The sequence below is a fragment of the Volvox carteri genome, assembly GCF_000143455.1.
Source record: "Volvox carteri f. nagariensis unplaced genomic scaffold VOLCAscaffold_11, whole genome shotgun sequence".
Classification (NCBI taxonomy): Eukaryota; Viridiplantae; Chlorophyta; class Chlorophyceae; order Chlamydomonadales; family Volvocaceae; genus Volvox; species Volvox carteri.
In genome coordinates, this window is record NW_003307554.1 from 490,598 (window position 1) to 514,373 (window position 23,776).

Here is a 23,776-nt window from a genome sequence, read left to right on the forward strand (position 1 = left end):
TAGCCGCGGGCAGAACGCGAGTGGACTCTGGAAAGGAAAGCGCTAAGGCTATACATGTCTTCACTTCGCGGCCCGATGCGACTCAGCCCACTCTCGGGCGTTCTGGAAGAGTTGGATCCAGGGGGCGGGGCCCTTGGGGTCCAGTCCCAGACTCTGCGGGACGTACGGCAGCTGCCAGGTTAGGAAGCACCGCTCGGGGTGGGGCATCATCGCAAGGTGACGACCGTCTTCGGAGCAGAGGCCGGCGATACCCAGCGGGGAGCCGTTGGGGTTGGCGGGGTAGACCTCAGTGGGCTGAGCGTCGGCGTCAACATACCTGCGTGGAAGAGGTAGGTGGTGTGGGTAGTGGTTGGAACGCGCGTGTCTGGCGCAACGTGGTGTGGTGTGGTGTGGCGTGGTGTGGAAGGGAAATTCTATGATGCAAGACGCAAGAAGGGCCAACTGCTGCAGATATCTCAAGCACCAGCGGGATGAGAGGAGTTGTTTGCGACGAGTACAAGACAAATGCCGACATCGCCCCCCAGTGGGGCCCCCCCTTTGTAGGTGGGCGAGCAAGCGAGCGGGGGCGAGGGGGCTGTGGGTGCAAGGTCGGAAGCGTAGGGACGGTAAGTGTGCGACCTTGGGATGTTGATGCGACGAAACCGGCACGCGCTGAGGACGAAGTGAACGGTGATCCAATGGCGGTTCAGCAACCCATCCTCCCCCGCCAACCCCGGCCGCAAACGCCTCGACAAAACAAAACTATGGCAGCTCCAGAACCAAGAAATCATAAGTTAGGCCCAGCTCCGGAACCAGAACCAAAAAATATCTCCTTTATCCAGTGATCATGACTCACTGGATGGGCGCCAGGCCCTTGCTCAGCACCTCCTGCTTGACTTGGTCGTCCGGGAAGAGGCACTTGCCCTCACCGTGAGCACACCACACCCCCACCACGCTGCCCTCCATGCCCTTGAGCAGCACCGAGGGACTCTCCCGGATGCGAACCTGTGCGGGTGCGGTTTGGGGTGGGAGTGGGAGTGGGAATGGGACTTTGTATGTATGGGTGGGGACGGGAGGTGAAAGGTAAAGCTGCGGAACGCGAGGTGCGAGGGCGGTGACGTGGGTGAAAGACGGGGCGGTGAATACGGTAGCGGGTTTGCGACCACTTGTGGCGCGATATATAGCAGCGGAGGAAGGGTCCGGGGGGTTAGGAGGAGTTGATTCACTCGGCAATAGGGATCCATGGACGAAAAGCGATGCATGCACGCAACACGAACACGCAGAGGACACGGGCGGGGGCGCGCACACACGAGACCCGCCCTTTCCCGCCCCCCCTCCCGCCCACCTACCTGCACCCATCGGCTTTCGAATCGGCCACTGCTGTTGTGTACGAACCGAGGCTGTCGTACATCCGCAATCTGCTGCGTTCCCGGCGCCGGCACCCAGCCCAACAGAGCCATCAGTTGGCAACCGTTACAGATTCCCAACGACCAGGTGTCATGTCGGTTGTAAAAGGTACGGAACTGCTGCAGTAGGCGGTCGTTGAAGCGGATGGTGCCCGCCCAGCCCTTGGCGCTGTCCAGCACGTCCGCATAGCTGAAGCCACCCACGAAAATGATACCCTGCGGAGTTGTCAACACACATCAGACATGTTGGTCCCTTTTCTCAATTCCCTCCCTCCTTTTTTCCATTCTCATTAAATAAATCTCGCTCCTTTCCTCTTTTTTCCTTCTCTCACCATTTTAGTATATCTCCACCTCCAACCTCTATTTCATCGACACACAATGCTCATACCCACGTGTCGTGTATGCAGCGCATCGTGCACACGTGTGCATATCGTATTCCTATTTTTTCCGAGCCGTACCTGGAACGTGTCCAGGGAGGCCCGCCCGTTGATCAAATCACTCATCGTGATGTCCCACGGCTCCATGCCCGCAGCAAACGCCGCCGCCGCCATCTCCCGATCACCGTTGGAACCCTCCTCGCGGAGAATGGCCACGCGGACCTTATCCGCGGCGGTCAGCTTGTCAGCGGGCGTGAAGGCGGGGGTGAAGGGCAAAACCCATCTGGGCGCCCGCGCGTCCTTCAGCCCAGCCTGCTCCTGGGCGACGCAGTCCTCCGCAGCCTGGAGCCGCTCCAGCACGAACGAGGTTTCCTCCCACACGTCACGCAGGGCGCCGACGTCGCCGGAGATGGCGGAGGAGCCCGCGACCTTGACCTCCACGTCACGGCCCGAGGACACCTGGGGAAGGAAAACACACACACACACCGGTGGTGGAGTGCAGAGGTGGGGAAGTGCGCGAGGGGAAACAGGTGGAGGCGTGTAGACGTAAACATGCGTGGATGGATGGATGGATGCAATTGTTGGGGGGGGGATGCAGAGAGGAGGGTGAAGTGGGTAGCAATAGCGAGCAGCCCCTCCACCTCCACCTCCACCTCCACGTCTTTCAGGGCTGCTGGCTTCCCTCCCTAAAGCCACCATCCCCTCACCGCCCCATTCCACCGTCCCGCTACCACAGCCACCACTATCGCTAATCACGGGGCTTCAGCAGGTTCCAGTCCCCCCCCCCTCCGTCCCTATCCGCCGCCACCCAGAAAAGACACACATACACACGTACACACACGCAACACATGCCCACACGCACCTTGCCGATCACGGCGGCGTGGATGCCGTGCAGCTTGTATGTCTCAATGACGGCGGCCTCCGTGCCCGCCTCCACCTCCACCACGAGACCCAGCTCCTCGGCGAACAGACTGCCCATGGCGCCGTGGCCGGCATCCGCGGGGTGGGCAGGTAGCGGCAACTCCACAGAGATGCCGCAGTTGCCCGCAACTGAGGATGATGTCCGGAAGTGTGGGAAAGGGGCCGCGTAGGGTTGTAAGGGCGAAGGGCGCGTAGACAAGGGGGTCAGTTCGGCGGTCTTTGTGTGAGCAGGAGTGAAGAAGAAGCGATAACAGGGCGAGAGGATGGCGCGGAATGAAAACCACGCCCTCCAAACCTCCATACAGCTGGAAAGAACTTCCCCACACGTAACCCGGAAAGGACCCATCACCTTTATATCCCGTCATCATCATCATCATACACACAACACTTCACTGTGCCGATATGACCCCCCAGACAGCAGTCCGCATGCCCCCAAACATGGCCCCCCTCAACCAGCCCAAATATCTAAATGGGAAGAAGGGTGCGACAGAGCGGGTCGGGGCCACACCCGCACACCTACATGCCATCTCCAGCAACGTCGTCACCAGGCCGCCATCCGAGATATCGTGTCCGGCCGCCAACTGCCCGCCGGCCACCAGCGCCTGGGTCGCCTCCCACATACCACGAAGTGTCGCGCTGGTCACATCAGGGCAGTCGTCACCAAGCTGGCCGTACGCCTGAGCCAGGGCGGAGCCACCCAGCCGCCGCCGGCCAGCCGCCAGGTCCACGTGAACCAACACGCCGCGGTCACCCAGCTTCAGATCGGGAGTCACCACCTGTCGAGGGGGATTCAGGGGGATATCCTAGCTGGGGTCCTTCTGCCACAAGGATCCGTGTGTGCAGGGCGTGTGAGCCGGTGGAGACACATGTGGGATGTGTGTACACATACACATACACGTTTTCACAAACACATCACGTTCCCACCTGCACGCTTTCACACACGCGTCGCACTTCTGAGCTTGTGGTTTGGTTTTCCGACATTCCAAAGAAGAAAACCAAATCAAAGTAGTTCCCCCCCCCCCCACACACACACAAATCTCTTCCCCATCTCCCTTCTGCCCAGCATCCCCCCCAATCATGCTCCCAAAGAAAACAAATCCAACCTCGTTTCTCTCTTCTTCCCTTTATCACCATTAAACCTGCTGACCCACCCGGCCCCCACTCCTCCACACACACGCACCCGCACACACCCCTCCGACCACCAGCACCCGCCACGCCACGTACCTGGGTAATATCCGGGCATCCCACGTACGCCGATACCACCAAGTTGCCCGGCGCCATCACCGTCTCGCCCCCAGCAGCGGCAGCCATGGATAGGGAGTCCTTGCCGCCGTCACACGCGACCCCCAGGTCCACCATCGCATCGCGCAGGGAGATGGCGGCGTCCCACATAGCTGCGCCCTCGCTCTTCATCTTGGCGGCGTACATCCAGTTGACGGATGCGCGGATGTCCGCCAGAGCCGTGGCCCGGGCCCACACCAGGTTGGTCAGTGCCTCACCCAGGGCTAGACGAGCCATGGCGGGGGGGCTGAGGGGAGGAGGGGCGGCAGAGGGGAGTGGAATAAGGAGGTGCGGAGGGTGACGGGGGGTTAAGACGAACCACAGAGGAGTAAAGAAGCAGATACGCGGGATTTAGACGGACGGTCCGGGGGGTTCAGTACTGGGCAGGTTGAGGGGGGAGATGTACGAGGAAGAAAACGGCAGTGGAAGGGCGAATAGCTACACACTCTATGCAAGTATGGTGCAAATTGCAAAAAGGAAAGGGCAAGTACAACAGCAGCCGAGTCCAAAGGGCCAGTCGATGCTGAGACCACGCACGGAGGAGCGTCACGAGGGTCAACAGCCCATCACCCCATTCAATAACCTCCCTGTCGTCATCATCAGCATATCCTCAGCAGCAGCAGCAGCACCACCACCACCATCAGCAACAGCATTCCCCTCCCTCACCAATCCATCCAGTGCGTTTTCCAACACCCAGGCCGCACCCGCACCTGATGAGCCCCTTGATGGGCTGCTCGCCAATGGACGTGGCCAGGCCCGTGTGGTTCTGGTGCGACTGGGCGAACACCGCCACGTCAGACAGGGGGATGTGCAGGGGGCCAACACACTGCTGCTGCGCCACAAGACCCGTCACGTGACGGTCAACCTGCGGAGGGGGCATACATACATGCATACATACACATATACATACACGTAAACACACATACGCGTCAAATGTAAAACGAGAGGAGGCGGGTTGCACGTGTACGGCGGTAGCGGAGGCAGAGGTGGTAGTGGGGTTACACGCATATTATTTACAAGACGCGTAGGCGGGTGTGTTAAAAGACCCAAGGGGCACTGAAAAAGAATCCCGTTAGGGCGGGGACTGGACGCCCCGCATTGCGTTGCCTTGTGTTTTATCGGAAAAGTTTCTTGATGCGTTGTGTAGTGTGTGTGGAGCACACACGCACGTACCTTGTTGGTCAGGAAGCGCTTGGAGCAGACGGAGGGCAGTCTCAGCACCCGGTGAAGCGCCGCCATGGCGCTCTCCCCGGCGGGCAGGGACAGCGGCTGCAGCGTGTTGGGCGTGCGAGTGAAGTTGAAGGTCTTGTCAGGCATCTTGCCCAACACCTGGACCAGAATCAGTAACGAGCCAGGGGGGAGGGGGAAACGTTACGCACGACATAATACATGCATCATGCACGCATACACGAGAAGAAAAAAATGGGGAGAGGGAGAGGCTGCAGGACGGCTGCAGAGGGGTAGGAAAAGAGGGAAAGGTCTAGGTGTTTTAAAAGAGCATCTTCGGTTTGCTACCCGCGCTCCTTTCACCTACCCACAGCATTCTTCGCTCGCTTCCCTGCAAGTTCCATCCCCCCCTTTCCCCGCCACACGGCCCCCGTCCGGAACTGTCCAAAACTCCCATAACCGCGCTCCCACGCCCCACTCCCCCCTAGCGCCATCATCACCTTCTCTAGGTCCAGGTCCACTGCCGGGGGGGTGTCCGGGGGGGCGTTGCGGTCCACCAGCTTCACCCGACCACTGCCGTCGATGGTACCAATCACCTGCGAGGGGGTTCCCCCACGTGACGAGGGGGAGCGGGGGTCTGTAAGTGCACTGCGGCGGGGTCGGAAAGAGGGGTAGATATACAGCCAAGTACTCCGGGCGGCAAACGGAGGACAAGAATAAGAATTTAGAAGCCAATGGTGGGGAGGAGGGAAACGGAAACGGAAGCAATAACCCACCGAACCACTCACCAACCCAAACACCGTTGCCCATGTCCCACTCCACCCCCCCTACCACTCCACCCCCCCTACCTGCATAAAGCAGCGCTCTCGGTCGCAGATGGACTGCATCAAGTCCCTCTTATCCGGCGTAATGAGCAGGCAGTCGTTTTCCTGGTACTCCGCACCCCAAATCTCCAGCACCGACAGCGTCTCGTCGCCAACCTTGACGGCTCGCACGTCGATCTCGGCACCAAGCGGGTAGATGATCTCCTTGACCACGTTGCAGTTGCCCCCCGCGCCCTGGTCGTGGATCTGCACGATGGGATTGCGGTCGCCCAGCTCCACACACGACCGCACCACACGCCAGAGTTTCTGGCTGTACTCCGCATCGCCGCGCTGCGAGTAGAGAAATGCAGGGAGAGCCAAATACACTTGAAAGGCATGATTGAATGGATATTAATCATTCGCGTAAACGTATATTGATGCAAGTTGCATAGAAACATGTGAACAACAATGAACGGTGAACAACATACAAAACAAGAGAAAAGAATTACCTTTTTTATATGTTTTTTTTCCGCACACAGTGGTCGGTGCCGTCGGGGGCCCCCTACCTCACCACCCAACTAGTCCCTCATCAGCTTACTGTGGGCCATAGCACTTCACCGTAAACGGCACTGTACGGCATCCCGTCCCTTACCTGCACAGCGTTGAAGTCCAGATCCGCCTTGTTGGACCCCGAGGGTACGGAGGACGCGGCGCCGCCACCCATGCCGATGCGATATGCGGGGCCCCCAATCTTGACCACCAGCATGCCCACCTCCGGGGGCTGCTTCTCCAAATGGCGATGATCGATCTGCAGATGAGCCAACAGCACAAGTACTTATTTATTTAGATAAAATGTTGATACACTTCTATATTATTACATAAAAATAAAAAGTTATTATTAACTTTTTATTTACTCGGATAATATAAGACCGTCAGGTTGCAAGAGTCACTGAAAAATGAAAAAAAAGTAGTTTTACACTATGCCACATCGGCCTCCCCCTCCTCCCCCCCTCACCCCACCCCTCGACAAGTAGGTGGGTAGCGGGAACCTGCCGTTGGACGAGAGTAGGTCCGCGCCACGCCCACGGCACCTGTCCTTCCCAAGGAGACCCGCACACACCATTTATGTTAAAAACTTTATACATCGCTGGACGTCTTTAATGTGCCTGTGTGGGTACATGTATATTTACACACCGAAGACGTACAGCCATTTCTACACCTCCTAAATGATTTTTAATGCGTCATCATTTTGGGTACCGTCCTCCTCCTCCTTCCCCCCCGAGAGCATTACATCGACCCATTTCCGCAGTGGACGCCATTCCCCATCACCATATTTTTACACACACATACACCCCTACTATCTCCCCCCACCCTCCCCCTCACCTGCCCCACACCCCCCGAGAACATGATGGGCTTAAGCCACTCGCGGCGCTCTCCGTTGGGCAGCCGCTGGCCGTACGTACGGCAATAGCCGGCGACGAGCGGCTCTCCGAACTTGTTGCCGTAGTCCGAGGCGCCGTTGGAGGCGTCAATCAGGATCTGTTGCGGCGGCGCCAGGTTGTCTGGGTAGACGAAGGAGGGGTCCTCGTGTGGCTGAACGTAGCCATCAAGCCGAAGGTTGCCGACACAATACCCTGCGTCGTTTGCATCGCCGTTGTCATTACTCTTGCTGATGTTGCTAATGTCGCGGGAGAAATTACGTGAAAGAGCATGCAGTGCAATGCGAACTCCCCAAGTTCTACACATGCGGGGTTCTCGAGGTCTTGGTTTCTTGCACGCGTCCCTCAACAAAGCACGTGCCAGCTAGAGGACGCAAAACACAGCACGGCAAAGAGCCCAACCGAGCATCCGCCCACCATCACCACCACCACGACCCACACACCGACAAAGGAGCCCCCCCCCACGGTTGCGGGGCACCTACCTGCCGTGCCGGCGCCCATGATGGACCCGGTACCGGTGGCGTGTGTGTCGCGCATGCGGCCCCCGGCTCCGGTCTCTGCTCCAGGGAATGGCGCCACCGCGCACGGGAAGTTGTGGGTCTCGGCGGTCAGCAGCAGGTCCCAGTCGCGGGCCTGGGGGGCCAGCGGTGAGGGCGCTCCGGGCTGCACGGGCAGCAGGGGCTGCACTTGGAAGCCGCGGATGGCGGAGGAGTTGTCCTTGAAGGCCACGACGGAGTTGTTGGGGTTCTTCTTCCAGGGCGTCTTGACGATGTTAAACAGAGTGTCGTCCATCTGCGTTGACGTGAATGGCAGATACGATGAAAGGAAATAATAATAATATTATTAATGTTATAATTTATTATTATTATTATTGTTGTTGTTATATTTATTTGTATGGACGGGTATGTTCCAGAGAAATGAGGATATGCGAACCGGCAGGCAGACAGGCTCTACATACATACATACATACATACATACATACATACACAGCGCATGTGTTCTGACGTGTACCGGGTAGCCGCACCGTACCGGCTGCCCGTCAATGACGATATTCCCTCGGAAGAACCAGTGGCGGGAGTGCTCGCTGTTGGACTGGGCTATGTCGAACAGCTCCACATTGGTGGGGTCCCGCTTCATGTCGTCACGGAACAGTGCCGTGTAGTAGTCCAGGTCCCACTCATCAAAGGCGAGACCCATCTCCTGAGGACGGCAGGAAGAGCATTAGACTTATCAACATCAGTATCAACAGCAGCAGCAGCACTTGCAGCAGTAGCAGCAGCGCATTCATTACACATTGTACGCACCGATTTTGGGGCTCCCTTCGAAGAAAACGAAGAAGAGACACTTGCCGGCCCCAATAATGCCCCGTTGAAGAAAACCCCGTTTTCACGACGACCCGTCCCCCCCCATTCCCCCCCACCTTGTTGATCTTCTCCAGGGCTGCACGGCCCTCAGCCATCACCGAAATGGTGAAGGTGGGAGCTGGCGCCTGAGGGGGGGGGGTCGAGGAGGGGTTTTGGGGGGGGGAGAAAGACGAACCACACACGAGTGAAGCTGCTGCCAGGGCAAGAGTGGGTTGGGTTGGGGGGGCATCGGGGCCGAAGAGAGTTAGGATTGAAGATGCGGTGGGTTAGGAGGGAAGATGCAAACACCGGTATCGGGCTTCAACACCACCACCACCACCACCACCACCACCACCACCACCACCTCCACCACCACCTCCACCACCACCATGACCAAAGATACACACATCCTCCCACCTCGGGACACCAAACGTGCGTTGGTTTCATGATTCCACCTCGGCTGCATTCCCCGGACCCCTACATGTCAGCTAGCCTCCCCTCTCCTCTCCCACCCCCCTTCATCTCTTGCTTTCTCCTCGTTTTTTCGGCGGTTTAACTGGTCAAGGAAACGACCTCTCCCTCCCCGCCCCTCATGACCACCACCGACATATAGACACACGAACACCAACGCGCGCACTGGCCAATAGGTACATATTGCTTCCCAAAGGTCCCTTCTCCCATACAAACATACAGACGTACACGCACACACACCTGCAATCCCTCCGTGAACGACCTGACGGGGTGGCGGTACACCTCCTCCGTCATGCGGTCGTGCACCAGCGCGGAGAAGGCCGTCTTCTCCCCCTCCGTCAGCGCCCGTGTAGAGTGCAGTACGAAACGGCGACTGCGCTCCAGGCGGTTCACCTGCGAGTGCAAGGGGGGAAGGGGGGTAAGAGTGCACTTGAGGCGCACGTGTATATATGTATGTATATATGTATGTGTGTCTATATGTATGTCTGTATGTGTGTGTTCGGAGGGCGAAATGACGTGTCTGTCAGCGGGTTAGAGAGTGTATCGGGTTTTGTTGTCCTGGGGAAGAAGTACGGAACCAAATAGATCCCCTCTACGCTGTCTATGGTCCCTGCTCCATTCGTCTATGGTTCGTCAGTGGTCCCCCCGCAATGCTCAGCCGCACCTACCTGGTTGAGACCCACGGAGGAGCAGATGGACACGGCGTTGGTGGAGAAGGCGGTGGCGAAGGCGGCACGCGGCCCCACCTCCACAACCGTCACCGTGGCTGAGTCCGCGGGCAGCTGGCTGCTGGGGGTCAGCAACTCGGGCTCGAAGGTCTCCCGGAGCAGCCTGAGGGGGGGCCGGGTTGGGTAGGGGGTTCCCGAGAGGCCAGGTGGGGCGGGGTGGGGTGGGGGTTGGGGGCGATTTGGTGGAGTGGTGGAAGAAGCGACGGGGCAGCTGCCTGCCGGCCTGCTGGGGGTGACGACGTCCGTCCAAAGTGCCACCAACTGCCGTACGAGTCCTTAAAGCGATATGTTGCGTAACTGCCCAGAGTAGTTCCGGAGCCGGAGGGGTTGCAGGTGATCTGATGACAATGACCCACTGACACCTCACCCAGACTCACCCACCCATCACACCGGACCCGCACCCTAGGGTGCGGTGGGTGGGAGGCCTCCCACTCACCACACCCACCCAGACCCACCCACCCACCACACCCACCACGCCAGAGTCTCCGACTCCGTCGAGCTGAGGGGCTTCGTCAGCGCGATGTTGTAGCACTGAGCGGGTCCAGGGAGGGGCGAACACAGAGGACCATGGAGGGCGATATGGTGCGTGTGGAGGGGTCAACCATAAAACAGCAGTAAGTGACAAGTAAGGTGGATGTGGGGCAGAAGAGAAAAGGAGAGTCAGCCAGAGAAAGCAAGACAGAAAAAGGGGGGAGGAAGAGCGAGAAAGAGATCCAGAGGAGGCCGCCCCACGGCCCAACTCCCCGGTGCCGACTCCAGCCCAGAAACGCATTGTTCCCCGGGAGGCCTGTTGTGCATCTGTATCTCTGCCTGTCACGCATGGGTGTTTCATCTAGATCCTGTCCCTGTCACATAGCCCCGGCCCCGCACCCCGAGCCCCCATCCCCCGGCGGAACCACCACCACCTCCCTCACCACACACACCCCCACCCAGCACCTACTTGCTCGCCGTCTATACGGGTGATGGCGGTGGTCACCTTCTCGTGGGTCTGTAGCACTCACTCAACGGAAGGGATGAAAGGGCCAGGCGGGGGGGTGATGGGGGCAGGGAACTTAGCTGGCCGGTGTCTGTGTTGGCGGGAAAGACGTGTCTGAGTGTGTGTGTGTGTGTTTGGGGGGATGGGCCGCCATGCACATGCATGCACGCGTCGGACCGTACGGCGGCAGCAACAATTTCATGTCACTACCTCTAGCCGGACCATACTGCCCCCCACACCCCCGACCCGCCTGTCCCTGTCTTCCCGGGATGGACCTGGCGACGGGGAGCTGTGCTACCCCACCCAGCTCATCAACACGCGGCCTGTTGCTCGTGGTCAGGTTGTATGGCTGTGGGACTTCTTGATGGACAGACAGACAGACAGACAGGCTGGACCCCTCGCTAACGGTTTGGACAGTAAGGATGGCAGCTTAGTAAGCCTGCCATGGGCTGCACATGCATGCATGCTCGCCATGCACCCCTGCTGCAACTGCAAAAGGCACACGCTGCATAGGTATGTAGGTAGTAGGCCTGCACGTTGCAGGCCTACACGCATCGACACGAATCCCAACCCCCCAGCTCGATGAAGCCTCTCCCCTCCACCGCTACCATTTGACAGCCGGTACAGGGTCGACAGCGGCCCCGCTCCACATCTCATCCTTCCCGTCAACCACCCTCTTCCCCTCCACAGGTGTCCCCGGCCGATGCCCCCCCCGGCCGTGAGCATATATTCAAATCGCAGCAACCAGGGTTTGATCCACAGACCTTGCGAAGCAATGTGTTGATGGTGGAATCGCTCAGGCCAGGGTAGCGATACAGCTGCACTACCTGCCCGGCCCTAGCGGCCGTCAGATGTTTCGCAACTCCCGAGCCCACGGCCTGCGTGGTTTCGAGAAACGCTCAAGGTCAGGCAAGGATGAAGTCTATGGCTGTGGTTGGCAAGCCGTGCTGGCGTGTCGATTTGGATTGACCAATCACCTGGCTTACCGGCTCTTGTAGAACAGCTTTTGGAACCACAACAGTTCGGCAATTGCGATAGACGGCGAGGGCGCCTGTGAGGGATCCGGGCAATGTCAGGATCCGAAAAGGGTTCCTCGCCGGCGCGAATTCGCGCGGCATGTTGCACCGGCGGAAAGCCAGGTTCCATACCTTGCTGAATAAGCATGCCCGTGACTGCCTTCCCAACGGGTACATGAGAAACGGCTCTGCATGTGCGATAGCGACTGTCAGTGGCGCGGAGTCGGCAATGACGCACGTGACCGAAACATGGACACTTTCGGCGCAGCACACCTGGGCACTGCCAGCACACGAGTGCAAGACGTCTGATGCCCTTTAAGGGCAGCTGAAGTCAAAGGCCCGCGAAGCTGCATCCTAGCGACTTTAACCGGTAGTGTCGGAGAGCCTGGCGAGTTTTAGGCGGCGCTATCCTCACGTAATAAATGTCGACTCTAAAAATTAAGTTAATAGCTGCCCTTTGTAAGGCGCTATCAATTGGCCGAAGAAGTTATGCCAGGGCGTTTTGTGCCACGCACGGCGTGAGAACTTCAGCTCGTCCCACACGCTGTACGGCTGCTTAATGATGCACGGTGCTTTTGCCAGCCCGCGTGATGAATTGCTTCCAGAAATTGAGCGTTGCAGGCGTTTTTGGTTGAGGTAAGGCAATTGTGGGAAGGTTAGGATTGGACGTCCGTATGCAAGGAAAGTATGTTTAAGCATTCGCAATACAGACAAATACCAGGTTCCTGCTAATAGTAAAAAGCACAGAGTAACAGATTAGCATGCATAATTTACATGAGGCTCCTAAATCGCGGATTTGGTCGCGATTATCATGTTATTGAGCTAAGGAAGTACCGGCAGGATTTCATGGTAAATTCCGATTCTAGGCGGTGTAGCAATATTACTGCCCTGAAAGATTATCTATTTCCGTGCCTTTTGGCAACGGTGCTAATATTGCTGCTGTTTCTTTGGGCTTCCAATGAGGGTCACGTTATAGCAAGGGTAAGCGGCAAAGTCCCATCCTATTGTCCTAGTTGCCCCTAAAGAGAGCTTGTCCGCAATTTGCCCAGGTTCCGTTATCAAATGCGCGCCCTCTTTGACAGAAAGCCACATAATCCCACCTAACAACAGCATAAGCATATGGCATTGAGAGATTTGCAGCTTGCGCAGCAGGCGGCGGTCCTCACATTGCCCCCGCCTCTCGGGCCCCTGCTTCTACTCCTCCTCGCAGCTGCGGCAGGACACAAGCAGCACCCATGACCCTAGACTTCCCCTAATAACCGGAAGCAAATCCGTTTTCGGTGATGACGGCGACGGCGGACATGACGAGGAGCTCGTTCGGCGCCGCGCCATCGGCGCCGTGCTGGGAGCTCTGGTCGCTGACGCGGCGACTATGGGCCTTCACGTAAGGCTCTGGACTCATGATAACATGTGTTTGATTGGATTGATGCCTGTAAGCCTGATGCGTGTGAGCCGGGCACCTAAACCCGAAGCGTGGCCCAGCCCAGCCCAGTCACCCCACTTGCCTTATGAATCTCGTCTGCTATCGTCTGCTACTTCTCACCAAGCCCGCGGCCTTCTGGCTCCGGAACCATCAACATCAGGAGGAACACCCCCCTACTTCTTGACCCCACCTGCCCATCTGGATTGCGGTCCTCTCAGGAATGTGCGTCCTTTTCGCCATAACCGCCAATATCCATCCTAGGTATCCTCCTTTCTTCAAAACACATACGCACACAAACACACGCACATACATACATACCTACAGACAGACACCCGGATACCCATAAGGAAGCACAAAAACACACGAACAGACGCACAACAGTACAATACATGATACACGCTACACGCGGTCCGACGGAAGCAACGTTCCCATCCGCGACAACAGTGGATTTACGACTTGGAGAAAATCCGTGAGCTGGTTTCGGAGCAAGGCCGGTCGGAGGAGCCTGCGTTCTTCCAACCGCCCTCCTGTCCGTATTATCAGTACGAAAGCGGCTCGTTGTCGCCGTACGGCGACGAGCTGCTGCCGGTGTTGCAGTACATGACCATCGGGCCCGGCAGTCATCGAGATGGAACTTTAGATGGCCCGGGATTCGCTCAGGTGGGTTAAGAGGTGGGTCAAGTGCTGCTGGTGATGGTGGTTTGTGTGTGGGGGGGGGAGGAGGAGGAAAGCGTAGGGGAGGGACGATAACACCAACCCAACCCAGCCCGTTGAATTCGTATTACGTTGTCTCAATTAAGCTCCCATCCACCACCACCCGGTGATCCTAGCTGTCCTTTTCCTCCACGTGTTCTCCTCTAGGTACCACTTGACCCTCATCGGCCCTCATTTGATGTTGCAAGTTTGCCCCCCGGGGTTGGGGGTGGGGGTGGGAAAGGGTTGTCACCCACCCCGAATCCCGACCCTGTCTCCCTCCTCCCCTTCCCTTTCCGTACTTCCGTCCCTCCGTACCCCTCCACGCAATATGGTCCCCCCTCCAGTACCTTGCCGAGTACTATGCCAATTACACGGGTCGTCTGAATAAGAGCAGTCGGGCCATGATGGAGGCCCTGCTGCAGGTAGGTGGGTGTGGAAGGGGTGGGACAGGGGCGTGTGCAGGGCCCTGCTTGGGCGCGTTTGAGGAGGTGTGGAGCGGAGCGGGAGAGGTGCCGAGGAGCCGCGCATGCTTGGGCCTCCGAGAACCGAACATTCCGTACATCCGTACATGAACGAGGATGGTAAAAACCCCGGAATTGCAAAACGCGAATTACGCACATAGAGGAATATGCAGGTGCGGGCGATGCGAGTGGACACAAAAGAAACTTACAATGCTTAAGTACACACAATACCCCGTATGGCCTCTAGGGTGGTCACGGCTGGCCCGAGTGTGGTGACCCACGGGACACCCAGGCTAACAACTTCGTCAAGGTGGTCCCCCTGGTAGCCCGGTACGCGGGTCAGCCCGGGCGGCTGGTCGGGGCGGTGGACGCGGCGGTGCGCGCGCAGCAGAACAACGACGAGGCGGTGATGTACGCCCTGGTGGCGGCGCTGGTTCTGGAGCGTGTCGTACTGGTGAGTGAATGCCGTGAGGCCGTGAATGTTTGTTTGTGTGCCTGTGGCCTTGGGGTGTTGTGTTGGCGACATAGGGCCCCTCTGCAGTCGGCTCCGCTGCCCCCATCCTCGACCCTCTAATCGTACTGGGCCCCCACGCTGCAGGCAGCACCCACAACCACCCCGGATACACAGCACACACATACACACACACACTGAGCAACACCGTATTGCAGCGCAGATTATAGACACACACACATACACACACATACAAACATATCCCGCAAGCCCCGCAAATAAGAACTCATATTTTGCTTCTGTGATATATCTCGGGTGCGGTAGGGGGCGAGAGGGGGTCTTTCTCCCGGGGCGCGTAACACCCTGGGCGGTTCATTTCTGTCCTGCCACCTCCTCCACGTCCTCTCCTCCTCCGCCGCCACTGCATCCCGTCCATTCATCCGTCCGTTCCCCCCTCCCCTCCGGCCCCCCCTTCATTCTCCCCCACCCCCCTCAAAAAGGGCTCCAGCATCTCCGACGCGACGCAGTGGGCGGCTGATGGCGCCCCCGGTAGCGGGGTGGCCCTCTCCCGTTCAGCTCTGGAAGCTCTGAGAGCAGTCGTACGACACCACCACAGCGGTACGGCACTTCGAGACCTGCTGTACGCTCCTGGCTCCAGCAGCCAGGCAGGCAGCTGGGGTCCCTCGTGTGCTAACCCGGGGGCGCTGCAGGGCGCCCTGCTGGGAGCGCTGCAGGTGTGGGGGAGTGTGTGTGGGGGGGGGAGAGGTAAGGTGTGGGGTGTGTTTTCTGAGGAGGAGGAGGAGGAGGAGGAGGAGGAAAGGGGTGAAGGGGTGTATGGCTTTGCAAAGGGGGACACAGCCGCCAAGTGGGTGAGTGGGTGGAATCACGGAGAGCGAGAATATGTGCGTGTGGGGGGGGGAGGAGAGGTAGGGGGAGGGCAGGAGGACTTGGTTTTCCTTGGGTTTCAAGGGCCCCCTTCTTTTAAGTACTACTACTACTAATAATAATTACTGCTGCTGCTACTGCTGCTGTTGCAGTTGCGGCTGCTACGACCTCTTCGCGTTCTTTTTAACGCATCGATTCCCCCGCTAACAGGCCTCCCCCCTGGTCCGGTCTCGGAGCAGCGACTCCCTAATGAGTGGTGGAGGTGGAGGTGGTGATGACACGGCCTTCGCCCGGGGTGTGCGAGCCAACCTGCTACTGGGGGGGGACAACTGCAGCCGGGGCATACTTCTGGGCGCGCTGCTCGGGGCGGAGGTGGGTTGGGGCGGAGCTGTGGGGGAAATGCAGAGGGGTGTGCGTGTGTGTGTGTGTGTTTTGGCCGTGCCCCCTCCTAGCCGTCAGCAGCTGGTTGACCCCTTTGTCCTATCTCCCCCGCCATCACTCGGGCCCCTAACTGAACCGCCCTCTTATGGTGGACTCCGCCGCTGCCCCACAGGCCGGTCTCGGAGCCATCCCGTTCTCCTGGCGGGCTCAGACCCGAGTGTACGACACCAGTGAAGTGTTGGTGGAGCACCTGATGGAGCTTAGGGGGGCGGGAGGCCCGGGGGGCCCTCGGCAGAGTTGAGGAAGCACACACACACACGCAACACCGCGTCACCTGGGCAGCGGCAGCATAAGGCTCAGCTAGCGGCCACCATCGCCATTACCACCATCACAGCCATAAGGCCCGGCACTACCCAGCGCGAGTAGCGATAACTAACTGCGCAAGGAGGATAGCGTAGCAAGTCCCGAAGTGGAAACAAGGTACCGTGCGGGAACATTTGGTGGTGAAGATGACGCGCCCGGTTACACATCAGCCGTACAGCGATACTTTCCGTTGCCGCAGCCGTTGCGGGGGAGGTGACTACTGTTTTATACAGTGTCGCAGTGAGGTGCTCTGTCTGCCGCATTAGCTCGGAGCAGACCGTGGACTTACGAGGGTTATAGAGCTCCTCCGAATGCGGGTGGGTGGGTGAGTGGCTGGGTGGGTGTTTATTGGGGGCCTTTGTTTGGTCCTTTTGCCGGTTGGATAGACGTCATGTGGTGGTGATGGTGATGGTGGTGGTGGTGGTGGGGTGGTGGTGCCACAGCTCCCCCGCCTCCTTGCCCGCCTGCCCCGGTGTCAAGTGTTCCCTGGGAGGCCGTGGTCGTGTCGGGCTAACAGAGAGGGGGTCGGCCCTCGTCACCGTCCGTAACCTACACCCACTGCCACCTCACCATCGCGTCACGTGGGGGTTGAGGGGGGAGGGGGTGGGGAGTGAAGCGCGGGGTGGCTTTTGACGAGGATGCGGTGACCAGGTGGTATTCTGCACAAGGTAGAGGGGGCAACAGTGTGGGTGTGCGGTGGATGGTGCCCGTGGGGGAATGAAGTCCCGGCGGCCACGTATGTACGTATGTATGTGCGTGTGTTTTTCACCTTGCACATACGCCTTTCCCGGGGCGCTGCTTCATGGCGCTGATTGAATAAATAACTGACGCTACTTGACGCATGCATGGGCTGAGAAGGATTTTTATATGGTGAGTCAGAAGTACCTCGTGGCTGTTGCTGTGCAGTGCTGCTGCTGCTACTGCTACGTCGCGGCGTAACAATCCAAACACGGCCCTCGCTGCTCCTTCTCAGCTCCTTTGTACTGCGTTGTTGATGCAGTGGTTTGTGTGGGGGGAACCTGGTGGGACACTTCTTGGGCTGACAAGGAGGACAGCGAACGAAACGGGACGTCGACAACTTAGGGTTCCCTTTCCGGCAGGCTTCTTCCTCCGCTCCCCCCCAACCACCATCACCACCACCACCACCACCCTCAACAATAAGAACATTAACATACCACATGTGCCAACGTGTACAACCGCATTTGAACAATTTCATGTACAACAGCATAGAGCATAATCGCCCCCGGGGGGCTACAGACAATGAAGGTCTCAATGGCGTGTGAACCGATCATCAAAAAATTTCCAAACTCGGTGAGAAGTAGGCGACGTTACGACAGGGAGCATACTCCACGAGTGTCCCATGTTCTCAGAAAGGCTACGACTTCGTACGACAAGTACGAATTATTCTTCTGGTTCCCTTGTCTCCTGATGCCGCTATAGAGGTCACCCCCTTGTCAACGCATGCACTCTACCTAAGAGAACACCCTCCCGCTTCCTCCTCCTCCTATCTCTCTCACACCTCCTTTTCTTTTCCACTGCCACCTCCTCCTTCCTCTCCTCTATATTTACACGCTCCTCCTGGTCTCTACCTTTCCCCCCTTCGCCCACCCCTTTCATCTCCTCCCTTTGTCACACTGTGTGCCGCACCCCGCCGTGTCGCCGCCGAAGAAGAAGTGCCCCCCCGCCTTTCGGACCTCCCGTCCCCGGTACGTATCCCCACAGGAGGCCTCCCCCGCTCCTCCCTCTCGCCATCCCCCGCCTTTCCCCCGACGCCGCCGACTGATCACACGCCGCTGGGCCACAGCTCCGGCATGTCCCCGTGGGTCACCTCCAGCCCGGTATCCAGAGCCCACTCGTCACCGGGCTCGATGGGGACCACAGCCCGCGTGGCGTCCTCGTGAATAAGGATATTGAATTGGCGGGGCAACACTGAAGGGGGGAGAGGGGAGAGAAGGCGGTAAATGAAAAAAACTAAGAAGGGGAAAGAGCGGGGGGTAAGGGAAAAGGATGCCCCCGGTACACGGCTTCGGAGGCGGACCGTTGATTTGGCGGGGCCAGGGACGCAGGAAGGCAGAAAGCATTCGGCACATAGGGGGAAGGGGGGGTTGGTGGGCTCGCGGCCAGCCAGTCACGTCTCCTCAAAATTTGAGACGTTTTCAAGCTCTCTATCCAAGTTCTCACCTCTATCACCGTCGCTTCTTTTCCTCTCAGCCCTTAGTCCCTTAGCCGTCCTCGCCCACCCACCCACTCACCCGCCTCGAAGTAGTGCGACTGAAGCTCCGTGTCCGGGCGGTAGATGACACCGATGGCGCGTTCTAGCAGAGGGCCCTTGGGGGCCGTGTGTGAGAGATGGGGGGGTGCCGGAGAGGGTTTGGGGTGTGTGCTGAGCTTTTTGAGCTGCAATCAAGGAGCCTTGGGGTCTACAAGGGGACCTGAACGAACGGAAAAAGGTGATGGCATTGAAACTGGACACACAGACAGACAGACAGATATATGGAGAAACGGACAGGGAGGAAGGCGGACAGGCAAGCTGAATTCATATGGTGTGCGACACAAGTTGTGCTGGGATTTCTGGATGAGTGTGCGTCATTTGACCCCAACGGTCGCGGCAACGGTCGCCCCCCGACTTCTCCATCCTCAACACAAGAAGTTACCGCCCATGCACCTGCAGCCGCTCCGCAAGCTCCTCATTGCGGAGGTTGAGCGCGAACACGGGCGGCAATCCTCCTCCCATGCCGCCTCCTCCTCCCCCTCCTCCCTCCTGATGCTGGTCCTGGCACTGGTGTTCCTTCCGTCCCCCTCCCCCGCCCCCTCCCCCTCCTCCTCGGCCGCCGCCGCCGCCGCCGCCGCCGCTACTGCTACTCCCGAACACCGCGGCATGCATCAGGTGCTCGTAGGAGCCGGGAAGGGAGGGCCGGACCTTCATGTGCCTCGCGGCCTCACCCCACTCGTCTGCGGCTGTCACGCGCCCTGATGTCGGGTTTGGACATTCATTACACGGGGGAGGGGTAAATCAGTTACCCCCCGAGTTTGTGTGTGTGTACGCAGGAAATCATGCGTGTTTTCGTTGTCGGGGAATTAGATATGGATGGTTATCGAGATGGTACGGGTGGAGGTGTGTGGAGGGGCAGTAGCGTGACGAAGGAAGGGAAAACCCGGGTTTTGTTGCTGGTCGTGGTGGAGGTGGTGGTGGTGGTGGTGGTGGTGGTGCTAAGGAAGGTCAGCCACACACAAACATGCAATCACTCTTCTTCCCTTCGCTCCCCATCTCCCTCCCCACCGCGTCTCCTTGCCTGGGCTCTGTGCGGCTGCGTCGATGAACAGATGCCGCTGGTTCACTCACGGCGAGCAGGCAGCGGCAATCAGGGGGCCCTGATGCTTGCGGTGAGTTTCCAAGCCGTTGCAAGAATCGCATAATCGCATAGTGGTTAAATCTTAGTTATGGTAGTTGTTGCGGTTGCGACGGCTCACCGGTGTGGGTCGTGAAGCCGATTGACACAGCCTGATCGCCGTACTCCTGCCGTACCAGCTGTCCGATATTGAGCTGGCTTCTCCGCCAGCCCGCGTCGGTATATCGGGCATCTCCCAGGTGGCTGTTGTGCGCCCACAGAACCTGTTTCGAAGTACACCACGACGAGTAGTGAATTGGGGTGCCTTTTCGGTCGATGTGTGTTTTGCCGGTTTTTTTTAATATTTTCGAATTTCTCAATAATGCGCGCCTTGACCTGATTTCATTTACCCTTTTCAGCACTCTTCCAGAATATTACGTGGTAACGATCTTACTAGAATAAACGACTTAGAAGAATATTCGATTTCAATCCTAAGCCATAACAACGCACGGGACTTACCATCTTTGGCTGCGGCGGCGTCGCTGCTGCCGTACCGCCGTCCGCCTCCGCTGCCGCCTCCGCCGCCGCCGCCTGCTGCAGCCTGGCGAGGTGCTTCTCCACCAGCTGTGTCGTATTAAAGAAATGCGTGTCGCGGAGGTTCCAGGTGATCTCGTCCCGGGTGAACATATTCCGGTAGCTGCAGGAGGCGGGGAAAGACGAACCACACACGATTGAAGCTGCTGCCAGGGCAAGAGAGGCGGGAGGCGGGGGGGCCCGGGGGAAGGAGGGCGCCAGGGGGGTTGGGATCATACACACGAGAGTAAGAAAACACCATCTGTGTGTGTGTGTGCGTGTTTTGAGGGGATCGCTTTTTTTTGTTGGGGGTGGGGAAAGGTGTGAACCTCACTCGCAAAAACTAAGTCACCACTTTTCAACCCGGTCGTACACGAAGGGTTATGAAGCGCATCCAGGTACTCTCGGACGTTATCCTGGCCCTTGTACGGCAATGCTAGCAAGCGACGTTATCTCTAGGGACCTCTACGTACACGCTAACCCCCCCGCCAACCCGTGGGTCGCTTGGCTCACTAGGCCTCAGCTCCCGATACCACCATGGCATTGGCCTCCACCTGCGGCGGGAGGGGTTTGGGGGGGGGGTGAGGGGTTTGGAAGTGTGTAAGTGTGTGTGGGGGGGGAGCAAAGATACACGCAGAGGAGAAGGGTAGCGTGTGTTATGTCAAACTCAAGGAAATACACACACACACACCCTCTTCCCCCTCACACACACACACACACACACACCCTCTCCCCCCCTCACACACATACACACACACACAGCTGGCCTCAGCACACCGCCACTACACCCCTCCGCCCGCAGCCAGCCGCCTCCCAGATTCCTTCCCCCGCCCCCTTCCCTCACCGCCAGGGCATCCTCCTGGGAGGCAGGGCCATCAGGGGCCGCCCTGTACGACTCAACCCTGCGGCGGATGTCGTACAGCGCCCGATTGACGGACTCCTCGCAGCTAGCCTGCCCGGGGGTTGGGTGGGTTCCGGAGGGGGGCCCCCCCGGGGTTGCCGATGAACAACATACCAAGACGGACGGGGGCCGGGCGGGGTAACTCGAAAAGCGAAACCCAGGATGGCATACACACATACACGTAACCCCCCCTTCCAACATATAGGCACACACCTTATGGAAGATGGATGTTGCCAGGCCGTAGCTCTGTGCGTCAGCGCCGTACCTGCGCCGTACATGCACAAGCGCCAGATGGTGGGCGGTACGGCACGATCGTACTAAGGATTAGATCAGACTCCCATTCCTCCATCCCATCCCATCAGGGCTGCAGCCCCATACGCACTGATGCGGTGGGCGATGGGTGGGGGGCTGGGGGGAAGGGGGGAAAGGGGGAAGAAACTCACACGGGGGACACGGTACGGCAATTTGTGTCCCTCGCTTGTTCCCTGAACTCCGCCCCTCCTTCCTTCCGTTCCCTCCGCTCCCCCGACACCTGGGCTGGTAACCTCCCTCTCCCCCTTTTCACAAAACACACGCACACATGTTGCTTCGTCAAGTTATCCATATAACACCATTGGCAAATCCCTCATCACGACTCCGAAGATCATTCAAATACATATACACACACACGCACACGCACACGCGCACACCCACATAACCCCCCACACGCGCACCTGTCGAAGCAGCGGTACCTGGCCTCCACCACTCGAGCCGCCTGGGGGTCAGTCTGGCGAAGATATCTGCCGGGGCAGGGGGGCCATGTGTATGTATGTATGTATGTTGTTACAGGGTGGTTAACTTCGCCAGCGGCCCCCTTTCCCGGGGCAGTCCCTGCTCTCCCCTGCTAGAGGGGCACCCTAATCCGTCACCCCATCCGACTTCAGAATGTATTTGTTGGGTTCGGCAACTCACCACCAGCATCCAACCAAATCTAGCGGATCAACGGCGCCACAACTTAGTTCCTGGTCAGCTCGCAAGTTGACTTTATCACGTCCTACACCGTCCATATGATGGGGGGCCACCTCCCATTTCAAGACTCCTCAAACACCAGAGGAGCCGGCAGGCGGATATGAACCCGGGTCGGCCGGGAGCAGAAGTCAGGCCTTAAGCCTGTAAGAAGTCTGTATGTATGTGTCCAAAACAAGTTGCGAAGAAGTGCCGAAGGACTCAAAGCCGCCGCCAGGAGACGGAACCGCCCCCTGCGAGCGAACCTCACTACTGTGCCGACATGGCGGCGGCGGGTCCCCTGCACCCGCACTGGTCCGTACTCTCTCGTCCCGACTATCCCGCCCAGGGTGTGTGTGCGCTGATGTCCCCGGCGTTGTGTCCAGGGGGGGTTGCTGCGCCGAAGACATGCCGTACTATCCCTAGGCTGCTGGCCCTTGGGGGCCCCCCTCAGGACTCCAGGAAGGGGGGGAAAGACGAACCACACGCGATTGAAGCTGCTGCCAGGGGGGGAGCCCCCCCCCTTTAGGTTACCTACACCTTGGGAGGCTGGTAACGCGGCGACTCCGGAAGGTGCTGTAACACACATACACACATACATACATACATACACACGTACAGAGTGGTACCGGTAGTAGCAACCTCCCTTGTAAAGGAATCAAAATTGTCAAACCAGTTCTGATCGTGCAGTGGGCCCGGGGGGGGTAAAGGGGGTACGGGTTTCAAAAGAGTGTGGCAGGATATGGCTTCCTGAGACACATACTCGCGTCTTGACTCCCCACTGAACCCCCTCCTTTTGCCTTCCTTCCCCCACCCGCAAAACCCACACGCACATGCCACCTACCCCAGCACCGCGTCGGCAGAGCTGTGCAAAGAATACACGTCCATGCCGTAAAACCCGCACCGCCGAGCCGCCGCAATCACGTCCTTGGAACTGTCCGCGCCTGGTCGTACGACATTCAGGTTGTGGTTTCGGAGCCATTCAACGAATTTCTCCACGGAGCGGTTGTGCCACATCCAGCGGGGAAATCGCTGTAGCACCCGGGGGGGTGGCGAGGGGTTTGGCGGGGGGTGACGGGGGCCCGGGGGCGGAGGGGAGATATATGCAAGAATTAAAGAATCAACTGCCATTGGGTAGGGGATGGGGGTGTACGCGGGTGCATGGTTGAAGAGGGACTCAAGCAGCGGTGGTACAAGTACTCAACGGTATCAACGACAAAAGGCGCGGGTGGTGGTGTAGGGTGGGCGGATGCGAACCTCTGCTCAACCGTTCAACTCAGAACCGCACTTCCCCCCCCAACCCTCCCCCTCCCCAAAACACACACGTCACATCAAATCAGGCCTTCGTGGTGCCACAAGGAGTCGTCACGAGCAGCAGCCACCACACACCCCCGAGCAGTGTCTGCTTCTTGCCCTTTGCCC

At 58.6% G+C, this 23,776-nt stretch overlaps 3 protein-coding genes across 3 annotated transcripts in view; 1 reads left to right on the forward strand and 2 right to left on the reverse strand.

The window, feature by feature from the left end:
• Nucleotides 1–60: 60 nt before the first annotated feature.
• On the reverse strand, nt 61–11,736 carry VOLCADRAFT_58690 (uncharacterized protein; the record flags this gene model as incomplete). The annotated part of the gene is made up of 21 exons (XM_002948754.1): nt 61–316; nt 836–984; nt 1,329–1,601; nt 1,844–2,221; nt 2,625–2,812; nt 3,204–3,459; nt 3,908–4,211; nt 4,675–4,829; nt 5,138–5,293; nt 5,632–5,727; nt 5,980–6,285; nt 6,587–6,742; nt 7,318–7,568; nt 7,856–8,165; nt 8,403–8,573; nt 8,794–8,862; nt 9,428–9,580; nt 9,856–10,018; nt 10,388–10,446; nt 10,856–10,903; nt 11,656–11,736. Coding segments are annotated over 21 exons (3,978 nt in total), but the record flags the coding sequence as incomplete, so codon positions are not given.
• Nucleotides 11,737–12,681: 945 nt separating this feature from the next.
• On the forward strand, nt 12,682–16,505 carry VOLCADRAFT_89044 (uncharacterized protein; the record flags this gene model as incomplete). Its single annotated transcript, XM_002948636.1, has 8 exons — nt 12,682–12,756; nt 13,118–13,291; nt 13,775–13,990; nt 14,371–14,448; nt 14,735–14,941; nt 15,439–15,672; nt 16,034–16,195; nt 16,377–16,505. 8 exons carry the CDS (start codon nt 12,682–12,684, stop codon nt 16,503–16,505), a joined length of 1,275 nt encoding a protein of 424 aa, XP_002948682.1.
• A 1,845-nt stretch (nt 16,506–18,350) lies between these two features.
• Nucleotides 18,351–23,776, reverse strand: part of VOLCADRAFT_89045 (uncharacterized protein) — a gene marked incomplete at both ends in the record, with an annotated part of 7,964 nt that continues 2,538 nt past the window's right edge. The window contains 10 exons of the mRNA XM_002948755.1: nt 18,351–18,496; nt 18,820–18,895; nt 19,233–19,537; nt 20,039–20,180; nt 20,416–20,593; nt 20,983–21,023; nt 21,314–21,421; nt 21,584–21,635; nt 22,084–22,149; nt 23,199–23,386. Coding sequence (XP_002948801.1) covers nt 18,351–18,496; nt 18,820–18,895; nt 19,233–19,537; nt 20,039–20,180; nt 20,416–20,593; nt 20,983–21,023; nt 21,314–21,421; nt 21,584–21,635; nt 22,084–22,149; nt 23,199–23,386 — 1,302 coding nt within the window. The remainder of the gene's footprint in view (nt 18,497–18,819; nt 18,896–19,232; nt 19,538–20,038; nt 20,181–20,415; nt 20,594–20,982; nt 21,024–21,313; nt 21,422–21,583; nt 21,636–22,083; nt 22,150–23,198; nt 23,387–23,776) is intronic.